Below are 21,240 nucleotides of genomic sequence, written 5' to 3' on the forward strand. Positions count from 1 at the left end.
AAAGAGAAGCAGATGAGCTGCAGCAGCTGATCAGACGCTAATCTGTGCTCTCCTCCGTCTCCGGCTTACGCTGTTCAACATGTACAGGATGCTGCCGTCTCGGGCCCGGTCCACCGCCTCGTTGGTGGGGACGAACAAGGTGAGCGGCCCGGGTCCGCGGAGAGGAGGGGGGGAACCGCAGTTCTGTGAACATTAAACATGGGGTAGTCATGTTCGTTACAGCGTTACGTCATGGTCGTTACAGCGTTACGTCATGGTCGTTACAGCGTTACGTCATGTTCGTTACAGCGTTACGTCATTGTCGTTACTCGTTACAGCGTTACGTCATGGTCGTTACAGCGTTACGTCATGGTCGTTACAGCGTTACGTCATGGTCGTTACTCGTTACAGCGTTACGTCATGGTCGTTACAGCGTTACGTCATGTTCGTTACAGCGTTACGTCATTGTCGTTACAGCGTTACGTCATGGTCGTTACAGCGTTACGTCATGGTCGTTACAGCGTTACGTCATGTTCGTTACGGCGTTACGTCATTGTCGTTACAGCGTTACGTCATGGTCGTTACGGCGTTACGTCATGGTCGTTACGGCGTTACGTCATGGTCGTTACGGCGTTACGTCATGGTCGTTACGGCGTTACGTCATGGTCGTTACGGCGTTACGTCATGGTCGTTACGGCGTTACGTCATGGTCGTTACGGCGTTACGTCATGGTCGTTACGGCGTTACGTCATGGTCGTTACGGCGTTACGTCATGTTCGTTACGGCGTTACGTCATGTTCGTTACGGCGTTACGTCATGGTCGTTACGGCGTTACGTCATGGTCGTTACGGCGTTACGTCATGGTCGTTACGGCGTTACGTCATGGTCGTTACGGCGTTACGTCATTGTCGTTACGGCGTTACGTCATGGTCGTTACGGAGTTACGTCATGGTCGTTACGGCGTTACGTCATGGTCGTTACGGCGTTACGTCATGGTCGTTACGGCGTTACGTCATGGTCGTTACGGAGTTACGTCATGGTCGTTACGGCGTTACGTCATGGTCGTTACGGCGTTACGTCATGGTCGTTACGGCGTTACGTCATGGTCGTTACGGCGTTACGTCATGGTCGTTACGGCGTTACGTCATGGTCGTTACGGCGTTACGTCATGGTCGTTACGGCGTTACGTCATGGTCGTTACGGCGTTACGTCATGGTCGTTACGGCGTTACGTCATTGTCGTTACGGCGTTACGTCATGGTCGTTACGGCGTTACGTCATGTTCGTTACGGCGTTACGTCATGTTCGTTACGGCGTTACGTCATGGTCGTTACAGTGTTACGTCATGGTCGTTACAGCGTTACGTCATGGTCGTTACAGTGTTACGTCAGTCACATCCCCTCAAATTAAGTGTTTCCCAATTCAGACACGTTAAAGATCCAACTTCTGTTTACTAACGGAAACAAAAAAGGCACCAAATCAGAACAGAAACTCTCCTGTTTACACAAATCGAGTCAATTTGGCAAAACTTTGTTCTCACCAGATATTAAGAACACTGCAGACTTTCTGCAGAACGTCGCTATGCAGCTTTTTGCTGAGCTTTAAATGAGAAACAGAAGCCATTTTGACTTCCTCTACATGGCAGAAGTCAGATTGAACTATAGCAAAGATTTAATCCACCAAACACGAATATATACTAGTACAAAAATACAACTGCAATACAATCATCATCATCATCTGTTTATTAATAAGGGATGAAACAACTGAAGTGCAAAACATTTTCATTTTAATCTTACGTTTGACTTTATAGCTGGTTTTTAGGTATTTGTCTTCCAAAGCACATAACCACAGAGTCTTACTTTCAAATTTCCTGTCAACTTTAAACATTTTCAACTCATAAACACGACAGGCCGCTGATGATGGTCCTGGTGCCTCCAACACCAGACTTAGCATGTTTTCTGGGGGAAAATGTCATGTTTATACTCACATCTACCAGAGACAGGAAGCGGTTGAATTTCTCATCTTTCCTCAGGATCTCCCCGATCGTCTTGTCAGCAAACTGGACAGAGAAGCAGAAAATGATCCGAAACGTTTCACTGAGAGGAAACGCAGCACAACGGGAAAGCTGAACCGACCCGCTCGTCCCGGGCCGGCCCGTCGGGAAGGCTGCCTGTGATTGGCCGGTCGATGATGTGGATGACGCCGTTGGCCGCGGGCAGGTCCGCCTGGACGATGGTGAACGGCCTGCTGGGATCGCTCAGCAGGATGAACTTCTGCAGAGAAATGTCAGAAACAAACCGTCTCTTCTTCAGATTGAAAACTGATTATTATTGAAAACTTTAACTTAATTAAACTAACTACACTGATGTTTTGAAGGCTTTATTTAGAAATTAGTCAAAGTTTATTTATTTAGCACATTTACAACAACCTCCGCTGACCAAAGTGCTTCACAACATCACAGGTTGATAGATGAAGAAACCAAAAATAAAAATAAGTTTGGTAAAAATAATAAGACAAATTTATACCAAAAAATAATAATATGAATGAATTAAAAACCAAAACATACTTTATTTCAGCTTTTTAAATTTAAAAAAAAAATTCACATCAGTGAAGTACCAACATCCTCCTTTTAATTTTTCTAATTGTGAAGATTCAACATCAAAATATTTTATCAGAAAGAAACATTTCAGAAGAGAAATATTGCTTTTCAGTTTCCTGTCTGATTATTTCTGGGTTTGTTTTTGCCATGTAGGTTTTTTATGTTCCTGTGTTTTTATTATTGCCAACAGCAATAAGTAACTATACATTAATTATATACTTCTGTTGTATACACGATTTAAATTTATTTGAGGGCAGCGTTCTAGTCTTGGTTCTATGTAGAAGGTTTGATTTGAAGTGAACTGAACATTTCTGCCTCTCTGAACCTGATAAAACAGGCCTGAGGTCAAAGGTCAGCCGTACTGAACAGGGTGTGGCCTCTCTTCAGAGGAGCTTGACTCGACATAACTGCTGTCGTAAACATGCACAGAGAGGAAATGATGCGTGCACTGAAGCTCCGCCCACTCTCCGTCAGACAGACAAACCGAAAGCAGTTTTCCTTTCTTGCTTCTGACTGAAGTCAAACTCCAAGAAAACAGCTGAAAGATTCACTTCAACGGCATAAACTGGAGACGGGGACGCGGGGAACTTTGAAATACTGGATTTGAACTCCTTCAACCTGAAAAGCTACAACCTGGGAGAGATCAGCTCAAAGTGAAAGTAACTCTCCGCCTTCCCTACAGAGGAACCTGCTTTGTGTTCAGCAGCAGAGACAACATGTCCTCCAGGCCTGAGGAGGATCTGTCCTGCTCCATCTGCCAGGACATCTTTAAGGACCCGGTGGTTCTGACCTGCAGCCACAGCTTCTGCAGAGCCTGCCTGCAGACCTGGTGGAGGGGGAAGATAACGCAGGAGTGTCCCTACTGCAAGAGGAAGTCGTCCCGCAGCGACCCGCCTCGCAACCTGTCCTTAAGAAACCTGTGTGAGGCCTTCATGGCCGCCGCTGCCGCGTCGGAGCATCTCTGCACTCTGCACTCTGAGAAGCTCAAGATCTTCTGCCTGGACCACCAGGAGCCGGTGTGCGTCATCTGCCGGGACTCCAGGATCCACAGTGGGCACCGGTTCCGGCCCGTGGATGAGGCAGCGCAGGAGCACCGGGAGGAGCTGCAGAAGATCCTGAAGCCTCTGCAGGACAAGCTGGCCGCCCTGCAGGACGCCAGAGCGGAGGGCGACCAAACCCTGAAGTTCATCAGGCTGCAGAGCCAGCAGACCGAGAAGCAGATCAGGGAGCAGTTTCAGAAGCTGCACCAGTTCCTGCAGCAGGAAGAGAGGGCAAAGGTCGCCGCTCTGCAGGAGGAAGAGGCGAGGAAGAGTGGGGTGATGAAGGAGAAGGTGGCGGCTCTGAGCAGAGAGATCGCGGCTTTGTCGGCCACCATCACAGCTGCGCAGGCGGAGCTGAAAGCCACAGACGTCTCCTTCCTGAAGAACTACCAGGAAACGGTGAGGAGGGTCCAGCAGCGCCCCCTTCAGGATGACCCGCAGCCCGTCCCCGGAGCGCTGATAGACGTGGTCCAACACCTGGGCAACCTGGCCTTCAACATCTGGAACAGCATGAAGCGGGTCGTATTCTACAACCCCGTGGTTCTGGACCCGAACACGGCGGACCCGGAACTCGTCCTGTCCAGCGACCTGAGCAGCGTCCGGTCCGGAGAACGGAAGCAGCTGCCCAGGAACCCGGAGAGGACCCACTTCTCCTGCTCCGTCCTCGGCTCGCGGGGCCTCGCCTCGGGGACGCACGGCTGGAGCGTGGACGTCGGGGAGAACCGGGACTGGGAGCTGGGCGTGCTGGGGGACGCCGTCCAGCCGGGCGGAGCCCCGGCGGCGCAGCTGTGGAGGATCTCCTTCTGCCACGGGAAGCTCACCGCGTTCTCCGGATCAGAACCAGAGACGGAGCTGCCGCTGAAGGCGCCAGTGAGGAAAATCGGCGTCCATCTGGACGTGGACAGGGGGAGGCTGTCCTTCTGCGACCGCGGCACCAACACCAACATACACACCTTCACACACAGCTTCAGCGCCACGCTGTTCCCCTACATTTACACCGAGGACCCGGTGCCGGTCCGGCTCCTCCCGGCCAGCGTCTCGGTGAGCGTCAACAAAAACGCCTGAGAAGATCCACAGCGTGACGTTCGACAGAAGGTTTATGTCAGCGTTCACACACACTTTACCATCTCTGAGCCGAAGCTCCCTCATTCTACTGCAGACAGTTTGTCCAGTTTTGAGTTTCGGTAGGGGTGACCCGATTTATCGGCGCCAATTTCCTTCATTTTAGGAGATCGGCCGACACTTTCATGTGAAGTCAATCTTATTCACCAACCTTTTCTACCTCAGCAAAGATCTGAACATCATCCTGTGTCCTCTTCTGCTCTGCAGTGAGAGGTTTTCAGGTCTGCATGTTTAAAGTTATCAATAGTGTTTTAATAAACAAACAATGGAGAAAATAATCAAACTAACAATCCTGAAAATAAGGACAGTTTTGGTTTTTTTAAGCATCATTAACTGGAAGTTGGTGACAAAGATAAGTCAAAATTCATATAAGAAATTTATCACGATAAATGATGTGCTTTAATCTTATTTTAATGAATGTGAATGAATATTGGGGTTTTCGGTGAATAGTTTTATTTAGTTTCAGTTTCACTTTGAGGTGTAATTTTAGCTAAAAAGCTAAATATTGAAGTTACTTGTTTAGATTTTAAAAATGAAGAAATAATGTCTGAGTCAAAATTATTATCTGTTGAGTTTGATGATCATTTTCTCTGATTAATGTGAAATTTTGTTACTGGGATAAAAATTTTGGGAATCTTCTGTTTTGGGAGGCGGTGAAAAATGACAAACCTATTTATTCATTTATGGAAACAAAATAACTGATTTCTAATAATTTGCTATAAAATGAAATGTTTTTATAAAAGGTGACGAAATCATTTAAAAATTGTTTTATTTTTTAACATATTTCCATTTGTCAGATAATTTTAATGAATAAAAATCCAATAAATTTTATGGGCTTCGTGTTTCTTCATTTAATACGTTAATTCTTTTTGTACTTATTCCAGTTAATCGTAATAATCTTCCAGCAGGAACCATGTATGAATCGTGATCTATCGCTGACAGACCAATCAGCTTCTGAGAAGGAAGAATGACCCAGTTCTGGTTCTGGTTCTGGTTCTGGAGGAAACGACCGGTCACCTTGTTGGCTTTGACTCTCAGCTTTCCGCCGCCGTAGAGGCTGAAGTCTCGCCCCTCCAGGTCCTGGTAGAGGTGCTGACCCAGGACCAGGTGGTTCCTGCACACCTCCTCCTTGTTGATGTCCTGCAGACGGAGCAGATCAGGTTCAGCCACACGGGCCTCGACTGCAGAACCGACCCACAGAACCCACTTTAACAGATAAAACTCTTTAAATGTAGGATTATAATCTGAATCGATTAGATATAAACGGATCTGTTCTCAACTTTAAACTGCATGCTGAGCTCAGAGATGTTAAAACAAGGCTTCCTGTGGTTCTGATCGGGTTCTGGACCTAATTTATCGTCTAAACATCCCTGTCAATCTTTGATCTGTGATAAATGACCCAAAGTTATCTGCAGAAAGTTCAAACTAACGAGGTTCTGAGCTCAGATCCAGACCCGGGTTTTCATCTCAACAAATCTAGTTGAGTTTTGTCAATGTCCAATCTGTGAACCGGGTCACAGTGAACATGACCCTGTGACCCGGTTCTGACAGAATCAACCTGAACAGGAAGCTGGACTCACAGTCAGAGGTTCTTTGAGGAGCGGGAAGAAAGCAGTGAAGGGTCCAGAATGACTCAGAACCATGGGGCAGCCTCCTCCTGTAGAAACAGAAACAACAGATTCACAGCAGAGCTCCCACAGAACCAGCAGCAGCAGACGGGTCCATAAACCCAGATCCTTCACCCAGGAAGAAGACAATCAATCCGAGGAGGAGAAGAACCGACCCGTCACCATGGAAACTAAAGCAGAGGCCCAGTTTCATGCTTTATCTCCTGGGTGGAGTTTTCTTTATTTTACCGAACAAGGCGACGGCTCCGGTCAGGTTCTCCCTCTGGTTCCCTCTCTGGTCCAGCTCCATGAGGCGCGCCATCAGGTTACCGTAGCAACGGTGTCCATCACCAATGAGCCCCGGCTCGCACAGACATCTGGTTCACCAGGAGCAGAAGGATGAAGGTTAGTGCTGCTGTTCTCGCTCTGGCCTCTAGAGGGCGACCAAGTTCCTCTCCCTGGATTCAGCGACACAGTTAGGGTTCTGAAGAAACATTCCACCAATCACTTTTCACAACAAAACAAACAAAACAAACAAACAAAACAAAGAGGAATGACCTCATTGAGGTCATTTTTGTACAGACAATCAAACTGAAAACATCAAGTGTTCAGAAAGCTTTGAGTTTCATTACATGAACTAAAGAATAAGGTTAAAGAAACTGAAACACACTTTGATTTATAAAGTTAAGTTGACTGAAATTAGTTACTCTATGAGTTAATTTATTGTTTCTGGTGTTGGACCAGGGAGACGTCTAAGAGTTGCAGGACGCCGGCCCTCCAGGACCAGGACCGCCCACCGCTGGGTTAGAGTGCCCAGTCTGGATCCCTGCAGGGCCACCTGACCTGGGTTTTCCATCCAACTCCATCTGGCAGGTCGCCGTGGGGTCGCAGGTCACGGCTGTGCAGGCGGAGACCAGCTGGCAGCCGTGCTCAGCGCTGCCGCCTACAGGCGACATGCCCAACATGCACTCACAGCTGGACTGAGATGCAAGAAAACAGGAGAATTAAAACAGGTTCCCTCAGAACCGGATTTGGGTTTTCGCAGATCCGGCTCCAGGGTTCAATCAGATCTAGCTCCAGATTCTTTCAGATCCGGATCCGGGTTTCCTCCTCACCTTGTCGGGTCCTTTGAAGACGCAGACGGTGGAGTTGGCAGGACAGCCTCCGTTGTTGACCAGGCAGGGGTTCTTGGGGATGCAGATCTTCCCGTCTCCGTCGTAGCCGGGTCTGCAGGTGCATCTGATGTTGCTGGCCTCCTTGGAGCACTGGGCGTTGGCGTCGCAGTCTCTCTGGGAGCAGGCGGCTGAGGACACAAGCAGCTCAGCTCAGTCAGAGCCCAGCATCTCTGCTTTTAGGTCACCCAGACTAAACAACAAACGCTGAGGTTTGAGAACCTTCTTGCTCTGAGAAAGTCTGAGGCGCGCCTCACCTAGACACCTGTTGTCCTTCATCTTCCTGTATCCAGGCAAGCAGTCGCAGTCAGCATCTTCTGCTTCACCTTTGCAGTAGGAGTAGGAGCTGCACCTGCGGCACCCTCTGCTCACTACCGACACACAGCAGGTTTGGAAAAGCTGCCTTAACAACTCCTGCTTTAAAGCTGCACTATTTAACTTTTACTAAAGATATATATTTTTATAGAAGTCGTGACAGTTTGACAGATAATCTATGAAACATAAAATCTCCTCTGTGCTTACTAGAAACAACCAATCAGAGCTAGGTTTCAGGTCTTAACGCAGTTAATCACAACCTCATGTGGCGCTGCTCACCCCACCACCGCTACACCACTACACCACCCTGTCAGCAGATCCTGTTGTGAATGCTCAGGCTAGTTAGCATAGCCACCGATGACAGCAGATCAACAACTTTGCTGTAACAGTAAGCTGTTTCTCTGCCATTAGCACATTTAGCAGCAATTACATGAGGGTGATTGACAGCAGTAAGACCCTCTTTATGGCTCTGATTGGTTGTTTTTAATAAGCAATAAATCAACTACTTGCATTGATAAGTTAAAACAAGCTCAATAATTTGCATAATTTATTGTTTTTTCCTCTTTCTATCAGAAACTGGATGATAAAATTTTCAGTCTGGTACTTTGGTCTCAGCTAAATCTTATTTTGAAGGACAATTTTGTTTACAGAGACTCCATAATTCATTTTATTTGTTGTTTTGTTTATTTATTTGAGATATTTAAATGTCTTCCAGTTCCAGTGTTAAGTGTTCGTTAGAATTTAAAGTTTGTTGATCCGATTTGAGTTTATTGTTCTTACATTATTTTGCCATTTCCAGGATATTTAATAAAAGTGATCAGAAAACAACAATATAATCATTTATTGCGATAACGTCTGGGACAATTTATCGTCCGTTTGTTTCGGCGACAGGCCTCCTCCTGATGATGACATCATCACCTGCAGCTCAGCCTGAAGCAGCCTCACCTTGGTCACAGCGCCTCCCAGTGTACGGAGGCTGACACCAGCACTGCCCATCACCGTCAGGCCCCTTGTTACACACTCCGTTGACGCAGTCGCACTCTGGACACACACAAAGTCCTTAGAGTCAGGCTGCAGCTCGTTCTGTCTTCAGCACAGCATGCAGAACTGAAATGTAGAAAATGTTAGACTGATAATATTTAACAGAGGAGCCTGGTTCTGATCTGAGGAAGGAATCAGGATGCTAAAAACAGCTGCACCTCCTCCAGCTAGCTGCTCAGCCGGTCATCCTGTTCTGCTGATGAACCATCATTTTATCCAGGTGTGTTGAACCAGAGAAAGAAGAGAAACCTGGACATGAGACAGAGCGCCTACCTTCATCACACTTCTTCCCAAATGCATTTGGATTCTTACACTCCTGACAAGCAAATCCAGAGAAACCCTCCTGCAGAAAGAAACAAACATTTTTATTCTATTATGTATAAAAACACACAAAATGCTGACAGCTTCCCTCTGGAACGAACATATCTGAGTTCAATAAAGTGAATGTTGTCGCAGCTGAAGGCTGATGTGTTTTAAAAACCTAAATATCTCAGAGAATGGGATCAACACCGGAGCAGACAGATGAGCCGCCGCTCTGGTCCGGTCCTGAGTTTAAAGGGGCAGTATTACATAAAATCAACTTTTTTCAGCTTCATGTATAATTATAATTATAATTATAATGTTATTCTCTCATGAGAAACATACCTGGAGTCTTCCTTTGGTTCTTTTATTCAGCTGTAAGAAATACATTAATCTCCATGGCAACCATTCAGCTGTGTAAAAGACCTGGGTGGACCTAGCTCCGCCTTCGAGGCGTAGCTTCTCTCCTACCCGGCTCCTTCAGACTAGCCAGCAACAATTAGCAAACATCTGGCGTAACGGGCTCTTTGCACCTCAGCTTCAGCGTTCGGGGCAAAGCGGCTCGGTTTCCAGTCTATTGAAAATGGCATTTCACACTGGGTGTCTGCAGGGCTTGTCCAAGGTAACAGTTAATGATGAACATCGATCTGAAGCCCCAACAATAAGCTGGAGAAAGGTTTTAAGATGTTCGCCTCGTTATTCACAGATACGAAGGTGAGTTTTACTTCCTTTAAACTTTGTGGCTAACATTAGCTTTAGCTTATGCTAGTAGGCAATATTCTCTGACATTTGTCTTGTAAAAATGTGCTATTTAAGTATCTAAACATTTTTCATCCATTCTAACAGACAATGTTTTACCTTGTGTTCAAGTATATTACGTGGTTTATTGTCGTTAGTGTCAGAGACCAAGTAACGGGGATTTTACGGTTCAGGCTTTTTGCTTCTGCAGCCTGAGGAACAACAAGCCCATAGCTTAACAGTAGAGCAGCTCTGGTGTCGGAGTTCTAGTTCAGCTGACGGTTCAGGTTCAGTTGTTGCTTTTAGAAAAATATGGCCGTGTTCCTTAAAGTCTCCGTGTTATTTCGCTTTATTAGTTTAGCATGTTTCTTGTGAAGCAGGACGGTGTTTCCAGCAGTGTGTACAGGCGGGTCAGTAGCTCGGCTGTCTGGCTCTGGTCTGCTCTCTGGTTCCCATAAACTCTTTCAGGCTGAATACAGAAGTGAGTCCATGGAAATAACACAGGAGGCTCCTTTACCTTCTGCTTTAGGCTGAACAAGTTGATCCGGAGTGAAGTGAAGGCTGTAAACTTTGCTGTGCAGCGTTAGCTTTAACTGGTAGCGACGAATATTTACAAGCCACCGTCTTCTTAATTCAGGACTGTTTGGAAATCCATGAAAACTTAAAAGCCCTTTATATTAGGAAGACAATAATGTTCATAGTATTGTTTTATTTGCGTCTGAAATAAGACTTTGTCTTTTCTAGCTGTCATGGTAACTCAAAGCGAAAAAAGAGCCGCATTTGCGCATGCGGTTGTGACGTCATCGCGGCAGGTGCAAAGAGCCCGTTGCTGAGGTCATAGAAGCTACATGTCAGAGCAACCTGCCTCAGGTGCGCTCTAACCTTACAGATGCAGGTCCCGTTGCCGATGTCTCCATCCACACAGTCACCGTTGTAGTTGCAGATCCTTCCTGACCAGCTTGGGCATGCTGCACACACACACACACACACACACACCCACACGCACACACACGCACACACCCACACACACACACACACACACACACACACGGAGGAGGTCACAGATCTGGGATGTTGTGGTGATCAAACAGCATCAACTGCAGCAACACGTGGGAAAGAGCAGCCCGACTCTCAGGAATGCTGAGCAGATGAAACTAAGACAGAAGCAAAACTTCTTCAGGTTTTGGGGCTTTGGTTACTTTTTTCTTTACATTTTCTAAGCTCAATGATTGGTTGAAAACAGCTTTTGAACAGATGAGTAGAGGCGAGCGATAATGGCAAAAAATTATAAAAAATATATTAGATTTTTTAACAATTTCAATAACGATCATAGACAATATTCCACATTTTTTGCTTTGTTTTGTGCAAATACATTTTTTGTGTTTCTATCATAAACAGCCACTGGAATAAGAAATATATTCATATATAAATTTATACAAAAACATTTCAAAGGGAATATAAAATATACAAATAAATATAAATGTAAAGTAATTCTACCAAAAATGACCTGTTATAAGTTACCGAGTGTAAATAAAGATACTTAAATACAAAATGCACTGATTGCAGTTTTCTGACCGATCGTCGGTTACCGATCTTTGAAGAGCCTTAGCTGACCATTTTGATTTTGACCGATACCAATTTTTTATTTTTTTGTCTGAAAAGTCGTTAGATATAGTAAGAACGTTGCTGAGTTGGTAACAGTGGAGTGACTATTGTAACTGCAAACATGCAGACGTGACCTGGTGCGCCACCTGGTGGGCTGACCTGGTGGGACATGACATGGTGGGTCTGCATGTTTGCTCTTCTGCAGAGCACAAGAAGGCAGCGGCTGATTTATAAACCTTTGCTGAGATCGGGGGATAAGATCGGCTTCACCTGTAAGTGTCGGCCAATCACTGATCTCCCGCTGTTATGACCTATGAGTCCTGACTGACCCACAGATTGAGGGTCAGGATCAGGGATTAGAGATGACTCACAGAGACACAGTGGGCCCCAGTGGCCAGGGCAGCACTGTGGTTGCAGGATGTTCTTCACACACAGGTGGTGGCATCCAGGGAGCTCCAGCTCCCTGCTGCCGATCTGCACCAGGTAGCTGCAGAGGAGAGGAGGATGATAATCTGAGCTCTCACTACGACCGTCAGCGTTGATCATCCAGGTTATTATAGTTAACCAAAACTAACAAAATAACAAAACCTGAAACTGAGAAAACACTTTTGTTAACTAAAATAAATAAAAACGGTGATTAGTGAGGAAAAACCTTTTTATCAGAAAATAGACCAATAAGCCTCAGTTTTCATTATAATACAGTAATAAAAAACCAAAAACTTTACCACCCTGATTTGGACCCGGATGAATAGCCGGGCTCTGGACCCGGTGCCTACCTGCAGTTGGAGGTGCTGAGCTTGCTGGAGCCGCGCGGGCAGCTGGAGGTGACGGAGGCGGCGCAGGAGGTGCAGGCGGTGTAAACATCCAACCTCTGAGGAACATCACAGCGACCAGGAGGAGGCGCCTGGTAGGAGGAGCAGCGTTCACACCAACCGCAGTTTCATTCACAAACTCACAGAACTTTAATCTGAGCTGACGGAGACGTGGATCATCACTACTCACTTTAAGACTTTTATAAAAGTTTTATTAACTTTTATAAAAAAATAGTTCTTACATATTTATTAAACTGTCATGATGTGTGACAGTTTGGTTTTAGACAGATAAAAACAAAGCTCCTCTGTTTCCTCCCAGTGCTAACTAGAAACAACCAATCAGAGCTAGAAGGCGGATCTTAGCGCTGTTAATCACAGTCTCATGTGGGGCTGCTCATGCCCCTCGCTCTAACCTTTTTGCTCTATGCTACGTTGCAGCTAGCATATTCTGTTGTGAATGCCCAGGCTAGTTAGCATAGCCACCCATGGCAGTGTATAAATGGTTTTCCTGTAAAAGTTAGTTGTTTTTCTACTATTAGCACATTTAGCAGCAATTATATAAGCTTGATTGACAGCGCTAAGACTCTTGGCTCTGATTGATTGTTTTTGGTTGGGAGCGGTGCGTTTCTCCAGCCAAGAGCAGTAGAGCTTTGAACACAAAACCGAAACCTGACTGGTCAGAATATTCAGAGTCACCTGGACATCACCCCGACTCTGCAGCAGGGGCTGGAAGAAACAGACACCATGTCTTTGGTGAGACGCTAGTAAATCCAAAGATCATCCGCGTAGAAGTGGATGTTGTCTCAGACTAGAGACCAAACAGAGCAGCAGTGGCCAAACAAAGTCACCTTTATTTATAAAGAAGCTTAACAACAGAATCACTTTGCAAAGTTCTCAACATAAAAGAAAACTAGAATCTGAATAAAACATTTTTTTTAAATGACACAGAGGCCAGGAAAAACTTTAAAATCAAAATAAAAAGAGCTGGATCTTAAAAGCAAAGGCCCTGTGAAGACTGAATTGGAGTTTGCAATGGAAAAGTTTCCATAATTTATGAACCTCAACGGTAAAAACCTTAAATAGAGAAAAGAGGAGGACAGAGTAACAAACCCTGAGGAATCCCACAGGAAAGCGGTGCCAATGAAAATAAACTTTTGGTTATTAAAAACAGAAAATTCAGTCTCTCAGACAAGAAAAAAGTTGGTTCAGTGGTGCTGCTTTAATCCCACCAACGCTCCAGACTGAGGAGGGAAGAAGAAAGGTTTTATGGGAAATGTAGGAGCGGTGGTTTGAGTTTCTGATCTCCTGATGTACCAGTTTCTGAGTCATAGATTTTAGAGTCTGGCTCTGCAAATACTGCCAAAGTTTGTCTGAACAGCAACCCTGACATTTTTTTTCATATTTTCCATTCAGAACCAGAAGTTACAGTTTTCAGGCTTAGAGAGTAAAATATCTGACCAGGAAGGAACCGGTACCAACTCTCCCTCGGGTTTTAAGGCAACCCGGGGATGGACAGCACGGCTGAAAAAACTTATCACAACACAAGTGTTCCATATCAGTCGATATCAATAATTATTGATTAGTTTTTTGTTTTCAATATCTGAAATAGATATTTCAGATATTGTTTTTCAGATACAGTTTTTACTCCAGGCTTTTGTTTTTCACTTTAAAGCAGTTATGAGGCACAATGGTGAAACCTGAAACTGCTGCTGCGCAAAAGTTACTCAGCAGGTAACTAGGCAACCAAAGAGTGAGTGAGTTGCTAGGCAACCAAAGAGTGAGTGAGTTAGCTGATCCTACTAATCTTGCTTAGCTAGCCATGAGATTTTGAGCGGCTAAGTCTTCCCTCTGCCTACATCCCCCAGAATGCTCTGCAGTTCTGGATTAAAGTATATGGAATATTGAATATTCCATCACATGTAATATCTATAGATAATGATCACAATATATATTGTTATTGATTTATTGTCCAGCCCTGCAGTTCCAGTCCTAAAAATACTGTCTGATATTTTTATAAGTCTTAACTGGAAAATAAAAAATTAATAACTTCAGAACCCAACATAAACAACTTGTTATTATTGTCTCAAGTTGTTAATTTTTTTTGGACTATTAATAAGATTTAGTGAAGTCATAATGAATACTAGAGAGTTCTTGACTGTTAATGACAAAAGGTTTTTGTCTGACTTGCTCCTCGACCTTTTTCATTCATTCAGCAGACGGTTCTGGAGATAACCTGAAAAAAGTGAAACCTCGGGCTGCAGATAAGTTTTAGACGATACCTGACCACCAAGATCTCTGGTGAAAAGGAGAAAGACGAGAGTCTGAGGCGGTTTACCTGCTGTTGTCCTGAAGTTTGGATGCAGAGATTCAGGAAGAGGAGCAGAAAGAGCAACATGGCTCAAAGGCTCACATCCAGAGAGCAAAATAAATCTTCGGTGTCTTCGTTATGCCCAGTAAATGTCCAGAAATTAAAAACTGTCACAACTTTTAACCTTAAAATCCAACCTGCCAACTCAGCGCAGGAAACAACACATGGACAGCAACATCCTCTGTTCAGCAACACAATGGGCAACTACTCCAGCAGGAACAACTGTCAGGCAACCGAAAGCTGCCTCCTTCTTATGGGCACAGAACCGCGCAAAAGAAAAAAAAATCAAAGCTCTTATAAAAATAAACAACAGGGTGGATCCAGGCGTGGACGGTGTTATCAGCAGATTCCCTCACGCTCTCTGAGCCCGATGTGAGGAAGTAACCAAGAACAGCAGCAAGTTACCCAGAGCCCAGCGTCTTTTTCCTCTAATCTTGGAAGGAAACATAACAGAAACTGGCAAAGACAGGAACCTCTCAGCAGAGGTCGTCTCCTCCCACGTGACCCGGCGGTACCAGCAGAGGTACCGCTGAAATGCTTCACAACTGCAACAGCCAGAGGGAAACATGGACGTAAAAGTAGCAGAAAGTACATCCAACAGCTCTGACATTACTGTTACTCATAAACAAGAACGTCTTTTTGACCCAGCTTACCTTCAGAACCGTCTGGAATCAACAACCAGCCAGCGAACCTGCAGCAGGCCTGATCAGAACTTATTAAATCCCAGTTCTTTATGTGAGATTCGGACCAGTTGAGCACTGAACCACAGAGTCCGACCCAACTCTCCAGTCAAGTCAGTCATGATCAATACACTGCAAAAACTCAAAATCTTACCAAGTAATTTTGGTCCAGTATAAATATATCTTAGTACACTTAAAATAAGACAAGATTTCTTATTGTAAGTCTTGTTGACTTAAAACAAGAAATAGGAGTTTGTTTTAAGGGAATAATTCCTTAGTGTTGGTGCAAAGGGCAGATTATTTCACTTTTAACATGGGAAAAATGTCTTGGTGTAATTTAAATAATCTTCTAGAACTTTTTCACCAATATTAAGGAATTAGTGACGTAAAACAATATTTCTTGCTGAAAAGTTACTTGTCCATTAATTTTGTCTTATTTCAAGTGTACTAGTACATTTACACTAAAAACTAGACAAAAATACTCGCCCTGTTAAAAGCTGCACTAAGATCCATCAGAGCCAGCACTGTGTTTATATGGATGTTATTGAACACTTTGACTAGGACAGTCTGGGTACTCTGGTAACCATGGAAACCGGACTGGGGTCAGAGCGGTTGGTTATGGTGTTGAAACAGTTTTTTTCAGTGATTTTGCTGATGAATGGGAGGTTGGAGATCGGCCTGTAATTCTGCAGTAGCGATTTGTCCAGATTGTTCTTTTTTATCAGAGGTTTGATAAAATCTGTTTTTAAAGCCTGATGGAAAACGCCTGATAAGAGCCATGAGTTTACTATCTGGGTCAGATGCAGGACTTTTTTAAGGAGATCTGTGGGTTGGACATCAAAACAGCAAGAGGATGAGCGCGACTGATTTCTAATGTTTTAAGGTTGTATTGTTGAAATTTAGCCATTTTCTCAGCCATTTGTTATGTTTGGGTATAGCATTGGTATTGGATTTGTCAACCAACTGTGGCTAATAAGGCACAAGCGTTGTTGATGTTTTTGTTAATGATTTCTATAAAGAATGTTTTACCAAGCGCGGTTTTAAAGCCTCCCTCCAACTCCTGCAAACATTCTTGTTATTGCATCCAAACAGCTCAATCTTTTCGATTCCCACTCCATGCGCCTCAGTCGTTGATAAAGCTCTACATGAGTACAGTCCACTTACCAGCGAAGGTCCTGATTTTGGAACAGGGTCGTTGTTTTTGCTTGGTGTCAACTGAAGGCCATGATGATGTGAATTCACAGTGGATGGTGTCTCTGCAGGTCCAAGAAGCTTACCAGGATTTCAGGGTTTGCCTTTTATCTGAGGGGAACAGTTTGGGTCAGATGGTTAAAACTTGGTCAAATTCAAACACTGAGGCAAAACAGAGTTGTTAACTAGCTACATTTACGCAATTCTATTTACTTCAGTAAGTTATTTTTTTTAAATGTGAGTATTTTTACTACACTGTGCTTTCACTTGAGTAATTTTATTACGACGTACTTCTGCTCTTACTTGAGTAAAATTTCTGGATTTTCTACCCACTGAATGAAAAACAGACATGTTTAAACCAAACATTCACCAGACACAGACACACACCTGCAACTAAAGTTAAAGTTACATTTTTTATCAAAAGAAACTGATTAGGAAAAAAATTATCTTTTTTTTTCTTTTTAACTTATAAGAATTATAAGAAGTTATAATTCTTTAATTTACAAGAATTATTGTCATTTTGGTCCTTACAATGCCAAAATGTCCACTTAACTTTATATATTGGTCTGTCTAATTATGTAATTTTTAAATATTAAATGATAATTTGATCAGTTATTCAGTACTTGAGTTAGAGTTTTTACCAAATACTTTTTTACTTGAGTAATTTCTTGGACGAAGTAGTGCTACTTTTATTTGAATATACTTTTTGGATACTCTGCCCACCTCTGTGTGTCAGTCTTTTGCACACCCTTCAAATAAAGTGTTACTTGCTTAACTGACAATGAATTAAACTTTGACTTTGAGTTGAGGTGGATGCATGCTAATCCTGTATCTAGACTTTATTGTTTAGCTTAAATGCATAATCAGAAGATCTGATATAATGTAATATTCAAGGCTGTGATGATTGGATGTAAACTTCAAACTTCTGTCTAAGAAGTTTTAAGGAACTGTGTATCTACTAGACAGGAAGTCTTTGGAGGATTTTCCCTCCATCGGGCTGCTGCGGTGGTTCCACCGAGACGGATTTCCTCATCAGCCGTCTGCTTCTCAGGGTGGAAAAAAAGAGAACAAAATGTGAAAGCTGACTTCCTGTTTTAACCAAGATGGACTTGATCAGCAGGCGCAGTGAGAGCGACCGAACTCGGGGTTAAAGGTCAAAATGCAAACCTGCCGAACAATGGCAGGAAGCAGGCGATAAGCGAGCTGGACCTTAAATGCTTATGGAGTCCTCTGCAGCAGTTTTGATCCTGCCAGATGTTTCACACACATCTGCACAGTGTAAGCACTGAACATCCAGTCACAAGATTCAGGACAGTTTCCAAACACGTGAGTCAAAATGTTTTTACCAGCTTTAAAAATCCTACATAAAGCACAGTGGCTGCAAGCTTCAGTCAGTTCAGTTCATTTTTCCACTTTTTCAGGGCTTTTAAAGTGATTTAACTCTGAAACCTACATGAATTACACTTACTTTTAATTTGCACTTACTTCTTGAAAGTTGGAGATTCTTCTATTGCAGGTCCAGTGGTTTTGCAGACAGGTTGCATAAGGAACAAATGATTGCCACCAGATTTATTCAAATAAATGAATACATTAATCAGATTAAATAAAAAGAGGCAATGGAAGAAGAATGGACACACAATGTAAGACTGATCATATATGATAATGGGCTTCAGGCATTTATGTTCCTATTCACTGTCAGTTATTGTGTAAAAATGAACCCATTGATCCAATTTCAAACCAAAGTGAACACCTGCAGAGTCATCTGAAGTGACATTTTCAACGCTAAGTCTGAAAACTGTTTACGTTAGTTTACTGTTATTCGCATATCAATTAGCATTAGCTAGCAAAATTTTTATTACAACTAAAATATGGAGTCACATTGGGACATAAAGTTTGTTCAAAAGAAAAAACAATTGAAACTGAAATTATTTTGAAACTGACAAACAGATTTGAAATTGAAAAACCAAAATATGTAAATATGTACAACCTGAAATAAAACTGACTTATTCTTGTCTTCTTTGTTCATCCCAATAAGGACGGTGCTGTGTTGTAAATGTGACTGGTCACAACAGAACCATGAACATGTCTACTCAGGGCATTTGAATTATTTACTGAGTCTGAAAGTGTGGATTTCTATTTTTAAGGATTTTTTTATTCCATAGGCTTTTAATAACATTTGTTATGTTATTAATCTGTGCATTAATAAAATTGTAGGGCTACTTTTAATTTAGAAGCATAATAAAAAAAATAGACTTGAGTTGCATTGACAGAAATAAAAATGTTCTTCCAGTCAGACATAAATAATTATTTTATTTTAGTTGTTAAGATGCAGTTAGTCAGCGCAGGGCGCAGCGCTGCTAAACTGTAAATCACTCATCACAGCTGCAGCAGTGCATGTCGGTCGCATACTGTGTATCTAATAGATTTTCTAAAAACAAAACTTTCCCAACTCACACCTAGAAACTGAAATATATTTATGCAGACATGAATTCCTCTGATAAATAGTCCTGGTATTGTTTTCTTTCCACCAGCTTTTCTTTTGGTTATCCATTATTACTTGTAACACAATCCTTTGGTAAGCTAACTGTACACTTTAAGCTCATATCACGGCTGTTTGTATGCAGTACCTTGCAGACTACTAGCGCACTCGCAAACAAGACATTGTTATAAGTGAATTAATCTGCCAGTGGACCTAGTACTTTTACATCAATATTAAGAAAGTATTGCCTTACAACAAGCTCCTACATCTCACTGAAAATTTACTTATAACTAAGACCAAAATACTTGGTAAGATTTTGCGTTTTTGCAGTGTGTGGAAAGAGGACAAAGACGAAGCAGCTTTAGTGAAGGAATAGCAGCCATCAGCTGTAGTGGCACAGGTTCTGGAGTCCAGTTGACCCGCTTTGTTCTTTAAAAATGCTTCGTCATGTCACAGTGTTTGTTCCTACAGAAGGACGCGACCCATTTCTCCCTAGCAGAGTTCCTCGGGTCCTCCTGGAAACAAAGGCCTGGACAGAAGTTGCTTCCCATCAGTGGGCTGACCTCAGTGGAACCAGCAGAAAGCCAACCGCGGGTTAGATTCCTGCGTTTGCTGATCAGGCACTTCCTGGTACAGTATCTCTGTTTTCTGGCTGCCGCAGAAAGGAAGTGAGTTGGGTTTTATGATGAGCAGTGCTGAATGACAGGAAATGGAGGAAGTTTAATGAGTTGATGGGTGGCGGTGCGTTTGATGCTTTTTAACCCCAAACTCATCCAGTTCCTGCTGAGCAGCTTCTGATGGGTCTTGTTCAGATTTATGAGGTTTCCAAAGGCTTCCATTGGATCAACACTTAACTATGGTGGGAAAACAAAAGCGACTGCATGACTTAATCTGAAAACAGCAAAACTACGGAGTTCTGTGAAAAGTTTCATTCAGTATAAAACTATTATGAGGTCAGCAGATGTACTACTGACCAGAGCTGAAGCCAACTGGTGTGACTATTTCTTCATGACTTCATTCTAGTTATATATCTTTGCATAATATAGATTTTAAATCAGGTTAGCTGCGGTATGGCCCACCTGGGTCTCCTTCCGGTTCGGACAGCAGATCAGGCTGGAGCTCTGGGGAAAGCATAGACCATCATCCTGCTGTCACGGAGAGGCAGCCCCAAGATGGCGTCATCGTCCCCACGGCGATAAACAACCTTCATCATCATCATCTGTCTGAATGAGGCAGCCCCAAGATGGCGTCAGCGTCTTCCACGGCGACAAACAACCTATGATGACACTCTGACCAAGGTCCAAGATGGCGTCATTGTCTCCACGGCAACATACAGCCCGGGTGAGGCAAGTCCAAGATGGCGTCATCGTCTCAATGGCAATAAACAGTCCAGGTGGGCAGGTCCAAGATCAGTCTTCATCTCCATGACAACAAGCAATCCTTTTTTAGCTCATTATTTTAAATTCAAGAAAACATCGTATGTCAAAGCACACAGCAGTAACATGAGACCAGTTTCTATAAGCAACCTTCACCATCCCGCTGACCGGGGGAGACAGATCCAAGATGGCGGCTTCCCATCGCCAGCGATGAGCAACCCGCAGCAAAACTGCTGCACTCTTTTGTAGTTTTCTTCAACTGGATTTTCTCCGGGATCTTCATGATGTGGGTTTCCATGACAACAAGTTTGTGGCTCATGATGAATGACTGAGTTTTCGTGGTTAACCAATCTGTCCTTTAGTAACCAAGGTCACAGTTAACGAAAACAGAAAACATTTTCATTAACTGAAATAAAATAAACGGTAATTATTGGGGGGGAAAACTATGACTAACGAACTATATTATACGTTTATAAGACGAAATCATACTGAAATTAAAGATATAATACCCTTCTTTTTTTTTTTTTTTTTTTTACATTTTTTTTTTTTACCCCTCCAGGGGGTATTTTTGTGGGCTCTAGTGTCCCTTATGTGATAGTAGGCTGACAGGAAACGGGGAAGGAGAGGGGGGAAGACATGCGGCAAATGTCGTCGGGTCCGGGAGTCGAACCCGCGACGGCCGCGTCGAGGACTCAAGGCCTCCAAATACGGGTCGCCCTACGCCCTACGCCACCACGGCACGCCCATAATACCCTTCTTATTTATGCTTATTAATATATTAGGCTTTCGAGATTATGTGAAATTAATTTTTCTCCAC

The 21,240-nt window shown here is 43.5% G+C and overlaps 2 protein-coding genes across 3 annotated transcripts in view; one reads left to right on the forward strand and one right to left on the reverse strand.

Moving 5' to 3' along the window:
* Window positions 1-15,119, reverse strand: part of stab1 (stabilin 1) — a 58,335-nt gene extending 43,216 nt beyond the window's left edge. The window contains exons 1-15 of one of the 2 annotated variants that reach the window (XM_023324592.1): window positions 14,665-15,119; window positions 12,294-12,421; window positions 11,889-12,004; window positions 10,795-10,880; window positions 9,148-9,217; window positions 8,779-8,874; window positions 7,776-7,889; window positions 7,462-7,649; window positions 7,190-7,326; window positions 6,596-6,723; window positions 6,320-6,396; window positions 5,757-5,879; window positions 2,114-2,251; window positions 1,966-2,037; window positions 70-183 (exon numbers count right to left, since the gene is read on the reverse strand). In XM_023324592.1, coding sequence (XP_023180360.1) covers window positions 70-183; window positions 1,966-2,037; window positions 2,114-2,251; window positions 5,757-5,879; window positions 6,320-6,396; window positions 6,596-6,723; window positions 7,190-7,326; window positions 7,462-7,649; window positions 7,776-7,889; window positions 8,779-8,874; window positions 9,148-9,217; window positions 10,795-10,880; window positions 11,889-12,004; window positions 12,294-12,421; window positions 14,665-14,724 — 1,647 coding nt within the window. In that variant the 5' untranslated portion in view covers window positions 14,725-15,119. The other variant, XM_023324593.1, reaches the window with a different exon arrangement.
* LOC102229428 (tripartite motif-containing protein 35-like) lies at window positions 2,975-5,530 on the forward strand. The gene has a single exon (XM_005808553.2). The coding sequence runs from the start codon at window positions 3,294-3,296 to the stop codon at window positions 4,680-4,682; it is 1,389 nt and encodes a 462-aa protein (XP_005808610.1). The 5' UTR covers window positions 2,975-3,293; the 3' UTR covers window positions 4,683-5,530.
* Window positions 15,120-21,240: the final 6,121 nt, after the last annotated feature.

Source organism: Xiphophorus maculatus, chromosome 20 (genome assembly GCF_002775205.1).
Source record: "Xiphophorus maculatus strain JP 163 A chromosome 20, X_maculatus-5.0-male, whole genome shotgun sequence".
Classification (NCBI taxonomy): Eukaryota; Metazoa; Chordata; class Actinopteri; order Cyprinodontiformes; family Poeciliidae; genus Xiphophorus; species Xiphophorus maculatus.